The sequence below is a fragment of the Condylostylus longicornis genome, unplaced genomic scaffold (assembly GCF_029603195.1).
Source record: "Condylostylus longicornis isolate FDR11 unplaced genomic scaffold, ASM2960319v2 ptg000046l, whole genome shotgun sequence".
Classification (NCBI taxonomy): Eukaryota; Metazoa; Arthropoda; class Insecta; order Diptera; family Dolichopodidae; genus Condylostylus; species Condylostylus longicornis.
The window spans coordinates 464594-476799 of record NW_026578015.1 but is presented as its reverse complement, the minus strand read 5'-3'; the positions used below and the strand labels follow the sequence as shown (position 1 = coordinate 476799).

The window sequence follows — 12206 nt, the reverse complement described above, 5'->3', positions numbered from 1 at the left end:
TGTAGTTTAACATCTCTAAAATGATACAATTGTTTTTATTTTGTCTGTAATTATATTATACTATTCAAATTTACCTTCATGGTAGTAAAAAAGTTAGAATAGGTTGTTTTAGTTAATATAATGCGGTGAATTTGTTAAATTTAATTCAAATCTCGAAAATTCATTTAAAAATTTTGTTCATACAACTTTGTATTAGTGAATACTTTTATATGCTTCTTAACGAAATTATTGTTCCTCTTCTTCTGGGAACCTTAAAGTATTATTTTCATTTTTATTAAATTGATATGAATTTTACCTTATTAACATTCTTTCTATTATTCCTTATTAACATACCTTCTATTTATGCAAATTTCGCTTACCTAAAATTTCAATTACCTACATGATTTTATATTTTTATTTGCATTTACTTTTGATTTTATTTTAAATTAAATTAAAATTTGAGATTAATACACTTGTTCACAATCCGATTTATTTGTTTAATATAGCGAAACTGCCAATGCATAAATGCATAATTTTTATAAGACACCTCAAATTATATTTTTTTGAGTTCAACTTGTTACTTACTCATAAAAAATTAAGAATTTCTCAATATTACTCAATTTCTTTTTTATATTTTATTGTCATGTTTTGTGCAACAGTAAAATTTAATTATGACGATGAAAAAATCCTATTATATTTTTTTATTATTTTGAATTAGTTTCACAAATTAATGTAAAAAATTAAAGATTGTGGTGTGGTGCAGTAAAACAAATAGTTTTTGTATTTTTTTTTCTCTTATTCTTGACGCCTGTGGCTAATATACATAAAACATGTATGCAAATACTTTTAATGTCATATCATAAGTATGGCAAGAACAACATTATAATGTCAGTATAGTGAAATGCTTATAGTATTTTGTTAAATATAAAGAGAATGAGAATACATTATGTAATGTTATAATATATCACACATGCCACGCGATAGTCATATAATATTTGCAACCAAACTAATAATATAAATGTGTAATTTTTTAATATAAATTCGCGCTCTATTTTATATATAATTTCGCTTATATTTTTATATAAAGAAAATATATACAAATTTATTATCTATTATTTATACACATTAGTTGTTAATAATACATGGACATGACGTATAGAATATAAATAATATATTAAATTGTATATTTACAAAGAAAAATAATAATAAGAGAATTAAAGGAGATGAGTAGAAAATAAATAGATTGAGGAGGATTCTATAATATTATAGCCTTGAGAATGTTTGCCTTTCGTTTCAAGTTTATTTAATTCGGTTTTTTTTTTTTTATTTTTCTTCTTTTCTATCCTTCTTGTTCTTCTTTTTTCTTATATTTCTATTTTGTTTTTCATTAATGTTTTTTTTTTTTCTTCTCTTTTAGATGTTCATTATAAAACAACGCCGTACATTTAACATCCTTTTTTGTTATTCTTGCGGACGTTTTTTATTTTCCTAATTTTCTTCTTTTTTTCTTTTCTTTTTCTCTTTCTCTATTTTTATTGTTTTTGTATATAAATCTACATACATCATTTATACTAACATTTTCAATCTATTGATAATAGTCAATATTTATAGTTACATATATCCTTTAAGTTTTGAAATTGGTTTTGAACTTGAATAGGAAGGATATTAAAAAAAAAAAAAGAATAAAAATATAGCAGAAAAAAAGAAAAGCTCAATAAATTTTTTATTTTCTTATTTTGTTGTTGTTCTGTTTTGATTATCGTAATTTGTTACTATAAAGGATGTTATTATGAGAAAATTATAAAATAATAGGAAAATTTTTTTTTTCTTCTAATTCTTTGGTTTTGTAATTTTACTTAATATCCATATAGTAGTCTTATAAAAATCACGTGATATAATTTTTAATAAAAAATAAAAGAGAGGAAAAGAAGAAGAGAAAAACTAACCTTTCACTTTATTGAGAGTTGATGGAATACAAAAAATTGAGAAAATATTTTAAATTTATAGATTTAATTTTTTTTTTTCAGAATTAAAATTATTCTCAAAAAATTTTTATATTAAAAGTTAAAACAAGTGGTGGTTCTCGAATTTAAATTTTGTACGAAATTTAACGATATAATTTAAGTTTAAGAGAAGGTGGTAAATTAAAAATAAGCTAAATCTGATCTTTATTTTTTATTCTTCAAATTTAGTTTCCTGAAAATAAAAAATGAAAACAAAATCTTAAATATTTAATAATAATTGTAGTTGTTTTTGTAACTCACATAAAATGTTTAAGTACCATAATAAGGAATTTATTAATCAGAGCACGTATATGATATTATAACAGTTATAAGCAAAATGAAAAGAATGAGAATTTAATATAACAAAATATTATGAAAAGAAAATTATTAATTTTTGAAAAAACTTTTTTAATACTTTCACAATTTTTATTACATTATTGTAAGATTTTGATATACAACAAAATTTATAATTTAACAGATTTATAGAAAATTAAAATTCTTTGATAAAAGTTTAACATTTTTATAGTATTTTGTTCGTGATTAGAAATAAAATACAAATTTACAAACTATAATATTTTGTCAGATTTTAAATGATCATTTATATTGTTTGATTTGATTAAAGTTTAATTTACATTAATGCTCATGAATTTGTTGTGCTTGATCAAAAAAAAAAAAAATTAATTTAAGCAAAATAAATGCAAAATGCTGAATAGAAGTACAAAAGTCCTTAATGCCGCCTTATGGCCCAAGCATGCACGCAATTTTTAGTTTTGCAACTGTTTGATTGCTTATTTATATTTTGTAGATTAATATTCCAGCACGCACATATGCAACTGTATGATCGCATACAATTTTTATTTAACGCATTCGATTTGAATTGGACACATTAGTTTAGTTGGCTAGATTAGCTAGCAATGATTCTACAATCAAACAGCAGTTGAAAAACTAAAAATTGCATGCCTATCTGAACCCTTATAGTCAAAATAATTTTAGTATGAGAAGAAACTCTTGTTAAAATTTGTTACTCTTTGTTAAAATTAAATAGCAGATATAATACATAAAATTGGTATTCAGTTGTTTTGTATGAAAATTGAAAAATATTTAATTATTTAAGTTCTGTTTTGATAACCATTAAATTTTAATTGTACATACTTGAGTCTAAATTGAATGTTTTCATAGAAGAAAATAAAAGCAAAATTAATTTAATTAATACCATAAAATTTGAATTTAAATTGCACGAGAATTAATGATAATTTAAAATACAAATCTAAAAAAATCCAATTTTAGTTGGTTATTCTTTTTTCTTATGAGATTAGGAATATTCTCTCTGCAGTGGTCATATTTTTATTTTGTAGCTTAACAGTTTATACGTTTTTGGATACTGTTGTATATTAATTTTTTTCTCACTATACTTTCTATTTAAGAAATTTTTGCATTTCTCCAGAATTCTCCAGAACAGAATAATGTTATATGAATTGTATTTAAACACAAGAGTGTCAATTATAGTATCAATTAAAAATTTTAATAAGTATGTACATATACATTTTGTGTTTAATATCAAAAATGTACAATTTTTTTTTATTTATGTACAAGCTATTTTTAGATTTTTAAGTTGCATACAAGTGTGTTATGCAAGGAATTGAAAATTTTTGTACTTAGTGTCTATATATGCATATCTAAAAGTAACAGTACAATGTAAATTTTAAGTGCAAATACCTAAATTTCTTGTTGTTATTATTACTATTATAACCCGAATTTAAGTAAACTAACCATATTATTAAGTAAGAAAAAAAGTGTGAAAACTTTAAACAAGTATTTTACATTTAAATACACAAATATGTTGTTCATAATATAAGAATATGTAAAGAAATTGTAAGGAAAAACTTTTTAAGAATTTAAAAATAAAGTTCAATGACTGATTTTTTTTTAAATGTATGACACCGTGAAATTTACAAGAATTTTTAAAGTGTTAATATTATTTTTGAACAAAAAAATCAACAAATTTTATGAGTCAATCAAATTAAATGTATGATTAATCACATTCACATATCTACAAATTACTTATGAAAATTTAGATTTTTTTTTCTGTTGTTTTTGAGTGGTTGAAGTGGTTTTTTTCTCTTACCACATATAATTGTCTCGTTAAAGAGATTTGAAAAAAAAAAGTTCTTAAAATAAGTTTAGCAAGAAGTTTTGCAAAACTTTTACAGTTTCTCACCATAAAATTAAGTATACGAATTCCATTAATTCAATAAATATTCAACTATGTGTGAATGTTGTTAGAGTTTTTACAAAAAAATCAAATTTTTTCGTTTGTATGTACATATTCGCGTTTATATATTTACGTTATACATCATTAAATGTATAACAGCAACTGTACAGTAATAATGATTTGCTTTTTACTAATCGCGTACACCTTTATTCGCATACATTTTTCTTATTTTTCTTTTTTTGCTAATTTTCTTTTGTTTACTCTTACCTTTCGGTTTTTGTTCTTATTTTAAAAGCATTCTAGATACTCATTTTAATGAGTTGAATATTTAAATTGCAAAAATCATTAAAAATTTAGGTTGAACCCAAAAGGCAAAAGAAAAAAAACATTACAAACTTGTTTTTCTTGTCAAAATTTTTGCTAAGTTTTTCTTAAAAGTTCTTTACACTTTCCAAATTTACATTGTTATATAAAATTAGATTTTAGAATTATATGCATAATGAATATGTATTAAAATTTATAATATACAATTTATTTACGAAATTTTCAAATACATATACGATTTAAAAAGAATTTGTAATTAAAAATTATCTTCTATTTGAATTTCTAATTGACTTGACTGTTTAAAATGATTCGGAACATGTGTAGGTTATTAAAAATAAAAATAGAGTAAAATATTTTTAAAGGTCTTTTTCATAGTTTTAAGAGTGATTTCCATCATAAATAGTGGTATATATTTAAATTTTGTGTCTCATCTATGTTTTGTAACAAAAACACTGATTAATTTGCTGATAGTAGCCTTATTCAACAATCACATAAGAATAAAATATTAAAATATTATCATAGTCTCATGATAGACGGATAGAGTAATTCTTTAACATAATCTTAAAACAAAAATTAAACAAAAATTAACCGGTTAAGTACCATATCAAAATTCATTGAAGAAGATTTTTTTGGGAAGAATTTATAACTTTTTTTTTGGGAAACATATAATGAGCTTTATTATATTAGGGTATTATCAACTCTATAAAGTTATTTACACAATTTAATGTAAAAATCATTTAAGTTTTTGAATAGATTAGGTTAAGTTAGGTTGACACGGCTATAAAAAAAATACACTTAGCCTAGATTCGCCCTTTGTAATACAACTGAATCTACATATTCCGATCCTCATTTGAATCAACCCGAGTCTTAAATAAATCATTGTAGATTCCTGGAATTTACATTCGCCGGGCTTGCAACTCACAAAAAGGAATGCAATCCAAGGTTATTCTGCCTTCCCCGTGCTAAAGCTGAACATGAACAAAGAAAATAAATTATCGTCTCCTCTTTCTACTCGTCACAGCGACTCCTGCAGAGATCGTTAGCGGAATGTCCCATTCTCCTGAAATTTTAATGCCAAGTTATAACCCTTAATGTCGATATTCCGGTCATAACAGCATATTAAAGCTCATATATAAAATTAAATACTATGTTATAATTAAACACAATTAAAATTAAATACAATTAAAATTAATTAAACTAATTTTTCATTCTATTTTTTGTTTTTTATTTAATTTCAGACGTATTAAACACTTTATATACAAGCATATAATTATATTCACATTAGTACCTGTTTACAACTATAAATCTATATATTAAAAAAGTTTTTGGCCTAAATACAAACTTCCATGTTTACCTCATCAAAAAACAAAAATATTTATTGGTTTTTCTTCACAACAAAAGAACAACTAAAACAGCAGCAGAAAATAGCAAAATTCATTAAATTCCATTCAACTATTTTATAAATTTTTTAAAAACGCAACTTTAAATTCAACAATAAACAAAAAATATTTTGCTTCTTCTATATAAGATTTTAATAATAGTCAAGAATAAAAACAAAAATATTCGCTTACAACGTTATAAATTGCGATACAAGACTAACATTATACTTAAAGAAATAAGCAAATTTTAGAAAAAGGAATTAAAATAATAAATCATATAATATAACAATATCAAAATAATAATATAAAAAAATTTTCAAATGAACGTTGAACAAACCAGAGCTTCAAAAGAAAATATTCTTAAAAATATAGAATAAAATAAAGGGAAAAACAAAAAACTTTTTAAATTCACACAAAAATTCAAATATTTTCTGGCACTTTCTCTATAATAAAAGTTAATTAATCTTATATAACTTAAAAATAATTAAAACTATAAATATAATAAAAAAAAAACACCTATATATACATATACTGATTTACCTTTTTTGCTCGTAGCTAGCTATAACTATAATCAATTGAATTTTTAATAAAATATTGTCTATATAAATATAATATAAAATAATATTTTAAAATAAAAACACTATTAGAATTGCCATCAATAAAATAACATACATCCATTACTATTATATTGTCGAATCGCATATATAAACATCTATATCGCGCTTTTCTTCAAAAAGAGTTCCTTCAATATTTTTTAAATGCCAAATTATTACGTATAAAAAATACGCAGTTTCAACCAACATCCAGACTAAAATATTTAAAATTCTATTAAATATATTATATAATAGTACACTTCCAACTGTTGAAAAAAAATTCACAAGAATATCTACAAATATTCAAGAAAATTATTCCGGAAATTTGAACAAGTTGTTGCAGTTATCATTAAAACATTATATTGGAAATAACATTAAAAATCTATATATAAATTACAAGAAAATCAATGAAATTAAAAATTCAATGAAATTTTCATTATAATTGCACAATTGTAAGTAAAAAATTTTAAAATAAATAATTTTATGTACTAAATTTTTGATTTTATTTTATTTTAATTTTAGGACAATTCTGGGAAAGCTCATATTATATAAAAATAAAATAATTTTGGATTCACAAAATAAAATTATCAATTATCTACCTTTCAATTCATTATTTTTATTATCGGCCTTATTTTCAAATTTTATATTTTATTTTAATTATTATAAATCAAAATTAAAAAAAAAAGAATTACTAAATTATTACAAAAATAAAAATGTTTACGAGACGTAATTGGTTACTTAGATGTAGTATATTAATAAATATTGCTGTTATTTTATATATATGTAGTCATGTAATGATTGGTGGAGGTGGTAATTTTGCTACCGGTCCAGCATATTTTATACAATCAGCAGATGATGTGCCTAATAGTAATACAAATAGTAATAATAATAATAGAAGACAAATAGTTGTATCGAATATAATTGAAAATAATAATAATAAACAAGAACAAGAACAACAGCAACATCAACATCAGCAACAACAACATCATCATCATCATTTAAAACATCAACAACAACAAAAATTAATTGATAGTAATAGTAATGATGATAATATTAGAATTAATAATGATGGTACAGGTGGTGATGTTATTATGAAAATAGTTTCTTCATCAAAAAATTCTGGTAATAAACCAGTTAAAGAACAGGTTAGTTTTAAATATTTGTATATATAGTATGTACTATAACTTCGTTTATATCTGTATAATATTGTGCTTAAGTTTATTGAAAAATTTTATGATAAAAATATTGAAATATAATTATTATCCTTTTATAATGACAGAATAATTTATGGTAATTATTAAAGATTATATTTTAATAATATAACAGAAATAAATTACTTTTCAAATTAATAGATCGATAGAAAATGTTAATACAATATGTATTAAAATTTTTTTTTTGAATTAAGACCCATATATGGGCTGCCGGATGATATTGAAGATAATTATGTGAGCAAGTAAACAATAAATAGTTACAAAATAATATTGTGTTGCATTAAAATGTAAATATGTAATGTAATATTTTAATTTCATAATTACTTGCTCCATTTAATAGATTACAGTAAATAATGATAAATAATGAAATTATTCCACATCATAAAGGTAATATTTAATTAAAAATTTCGCGACTTGCTTATTACAAGTTATTATAAGTAATCGCTGGTCATTGGATATTAGCAACTTTTGCACATCAAAAATTGAAAATAAAACCACAAAATTTTCTTTTTGAATTTAAAATGAAATTTTATTAAAACTTTCTGTGTGCAAAAGACTAAATTAAAGTTAAAATAAATGGTTTTAATTATTATCTTGCATTTTGTTTTTATTTTAAATATAAAATGTTCATAAACTGTATAAGTAATAAAAAAATTTTCAAATAATTATTACACAATAACTATAAGTTTGTGGCTCTTAATTACTTTATCTATAAATAATAATGAAATACAATACATGATTTAATAATATGCACGTATAGATGTAATTAACTTAAATTTAGCCCTTTTTCATTTAATACTATTATACTCCAAAATATATTTTAACAATACAATATATTAATTATAATTACAGAATTTATATTTAAACTCGCTTTATTATGTTAATTATTTATAAAAACATAATATAAATTTAATGAGTAATTTTGGTTTAACAATATATTACAAAAGAATCATTCATTATACGTTCAGATTATGGAAATTTAATTAAATTTAATATTACATTATTTCATTATACATATTGTTGAAATATAAATCAATAAAATTGGAGGTCTTTCAATATAATAAATATTTAATTAATATTTATATAAATCATATTATAATTTTTGATAATATAATATATTTTTTATTTATATTTTAGGATAGTGATAAATTAAATAAAATTGCTCAAATTGATGAAGAAACAATACCAGGACCAAATGAAGAAATCGCTGCACCACCTATAATACAAGTAGTTAGTCAAAAACAGCAACAACAACAATTACAACATAATAGTAATATATTATCAAAAGATAATACAGCTAATGCTGGTAATAATGTTGCTGGTAGTGGTGGTGCTCCTGCTTCAGCAGTTGCTGGTACAGGGGTTGTTGTTAATCCAAATAATGGAGAAAATCCTGTGGCATCACCTGCTGATGAAAAACGTTTTGAAGTGCCAACTGATTCAAATGAAATAGCTGCACAAGAGAAAAGTCAAAGTGAAATTGCTGGTCAACCAGATCCAAATGGTGGTTTTGTAAATAATTCAAATACTGATAATTATGTTGTTAGTGGAGATGAAAAAGATTTTGATGAACGATTACGTTCATTACTTAAGTGCCATGATCGTGATTATATACCAGAAACATTACAGCGAGGTGATTTTTGGGTATTAAAAAATTATATTAGAGCTGATCATGGTGAATTAAAGTGCCACGAAACAGTTACGTATACTACACATGCGGATTATACATTTTTAGATAATTTAATTCCTTTATTAGAAAGGTATTTATTGTATTTCCTCAATATTATATTCTTTAATTCTATTTATAATTAATTCTAAAAATTTTATTTTTTAAAATTTTTAAGATGGAATGCACCTGTTAGTATAGCAATACATGCACCAGGTGGTGATTTTCAACCAACTGTTAATTCAATAAAATATTTAAGAGACTGTTTACCCGAAAGTAATTTAGTAAGACAATTGGTTACATTTCATATATATTTTAGTACGAAACATATCCCAAAGAATGTACCGAAATATGATCAAGTTTTAGCAACGCCATATAATTGCACATTATCGCCACCATTTATTAATATAACATCTTCACATTTGTATAAAACACAGAAAAAATTATTATATCCAGTTAATGTTGGACGAAATATTGCAAGAGATGCAGCTTTAACACATTTTATATTAGCAAGTGATATTGAATTATATCCGAATCCAGGATTAGTTAAAAAATTTTTAGAAATGATAGCAAGAAATGATGCATACTTACAGAGAAAATCTCCAAGGTAATTTTTCTTATAAAAATACAAACACAGTGGAAATTAGTCTAATTCATGATAATTGTTTTCTTCTACTCAAAAAATTGCTCAAAAAATTTAAAATAAAATATCACTCAAAAAATTTGAGATATTTTAAACTTTATATTATCCTAAATTTATGCAATTTATTTTAAATACTCTAAATCATCTTAAATTCTTTTTATTTGTTTAATTAATTTTAGAGTTTTCCCTCTGTCAATTTTCGAAGTTGAAAGTACCGTTCCAGTACCAAAAGATAAAACTGAACTTCAAGAATTATTAAGAACGAATAAAGCAATTCCATTTCATAAGAGAGTATGCTCAAGTTGTCATGGTGTTCCAAAATCAAAAGAATGGATGGCAACAAATGAAACTGAGGAATTAGGTGTTTTTCATATAGGTAAACGTGTCGGGTATTTTGTACATTGGGAACCAATTTATATTGGAACACATGCTGATCCCCATTACGATGAACGATTAAGTTGGGAAGGCAAAAGTGATAAAATGACTCAGGTTTGTTTTATAATTTTCTAAAATACAATTTTTTTTTTAAAATTGTTTTAATTGTTCAAGTTATTATGAAGTGAAAAATATAAGTGATCGATCAATTTTATTTACTTCTTATTTTTTTTAACATAATATAATTTTAATACATTTATATTAATATAATTTAATTATTTATAATTTGTTCAGGAAAGACACTTAGGATATTGTCTAGAATTTGAAACGGTTCTAGTTGCATTTATAATAATATTTTTTGTATTCAATATTTTATTTATTATAAAATATTCTTTTAAAATTTTAAATTTATTTTAATTTTATATATTTTTTTTTTTTGTTTTCATTAAAACAGGGTTATGCACTATGTGCATTAGATTATGAATTCCATATATTAGATAATGCATTCTTAGTACATAAACCAGGTATAAAAATTTTAAAGAAGGATTCAAGAAGAGCAATGCTAGCAACAAAAACAAATCAACTAATTAAAAAAATTATATATCCCGAATTGAAAGCGATGTATGGAACACGACCTGGATGTGCTGTATAGTAATTATCATAAAATATAATAAATAATTATAAGATCTATATAGTTATATTATATGTTCCGATTATTCTTTACTTAAAATAAAATGAAATAGCATTAAAAAAACATAAAAATAATAATATGTATAAGTATATTTAAAAAAAAGTAATCTCGTGTAAAAATTAAAATTATTTAAAATAATTAAGAAAGTAAAAAATTCGCGAAAGTCAATGAAAAAATAAAAAAAAAAAAGAAATAATTATGAATGTAGGAATTTATTCTCAAGCGAACACTGCAAAATAGTAGGAAAAAAATAGGAAAATGAAAAAAATAATTAAAATTTGCGATTATGAAAATAATTCTTTTTATTTGTATATGAAAATATATATAACAATATAAAATAAATAATTAATTTTTTAATACTTTTTAGATAAAAATTATATAAAAAATTTAAAGAAGCAACACAAAAAATTTAAAAATTTACATTGATTTTATTTAATCTTTTCATCACAGATGAACAATGAACATTTTGTGAGAAGAGCACTGAACAGCGAATGAATAGTTTACATAATTATTTTTTGCAGTCATAGCAGTTAAATTTTATTTTAACAAAATTAAAAACCCCTCTCTTTTAAAATAATGAATAGAAAAGTATAAAATTTTGAACAGTTTTTCAAATATTTAACAGAATGTTATGTATGCAAATAAAAAATCAATAAATTATTTAGAAAAGTTGTTTACAGTTCAGTTAAATTCAGATACTCTTACTGTTCATTTCCATTCACACTGCTGTTCATTCTCAATAAATTGAAACTCTTATATTATGCATCACTTTTTTCTCTCTTACTTCTTAAAGTTATAATATATTTTTATTTTAATAGCTTTATTTTTTTATATTTTGTATTAAAATAAAAATTTGTTGCTTATTCTATTTAAAAAAAAAACTATAAATATATAAATTATAATAATAAATATTTAAAAAATTCTTATATTTTTTGTACATTTTTCATATCTAAAAGAAAAAATAATATTTTAATCTTAAGACTTAATTGTACTATAATAATTATATTTTGCTAAAAAACAAACAAATTCTTAAAAAGAAGTAATTTTAGCATTATAAAAATCTTACGATATTATTACATAGATAGCTACATACATAAAAATATTATTATGACAAAGATATTTAAAAAATT

The 12206-nt window shown here is 22.1% G+C and overlaps 1 protein-coding gene across 2 annotated transcripts in view; it reads left to right on the top strand.

Annotated features, from left to right (window-relative positions):
- The window catches only part of LOC129610659 (beta-1,4-glucuronyltransferase 1), a 104193-nt gene extending 92363 nt beyond the window's left edge, over nt 1-11830 (top strand). For both annotated transcript variants that reach the window (XM_055523296.1, XM_055523297.1), the window contains 6 exons: nt 5757-6942; nt 7013-7635; nt 8839-9461; nt 9546-9974; nt 10190-10499; nt 10840-11830. In XM_055523296.1, the coding sequence (XP_055379271.1) occupies nt 7204-7635; nt 8839-9461; nt 9546-9974; nt 10190-10499; nt 10840-11037 (1992 nt within the window). In that variant the 5' untranslated portion in view covers nt 5757-6942; nt 7013-7203 and the 3' untranslated portion in view covers nt 11038-11830. The remainder of the gene's footprint in view (nt 1-5756; nt 6943-7012; nt 7636-8838; nt 9462-9545; nt 9975-10189; nt 10500-10839) is intronic.
- Nucleotides 11831-12206: the final 376 nt, after the last annotated feature.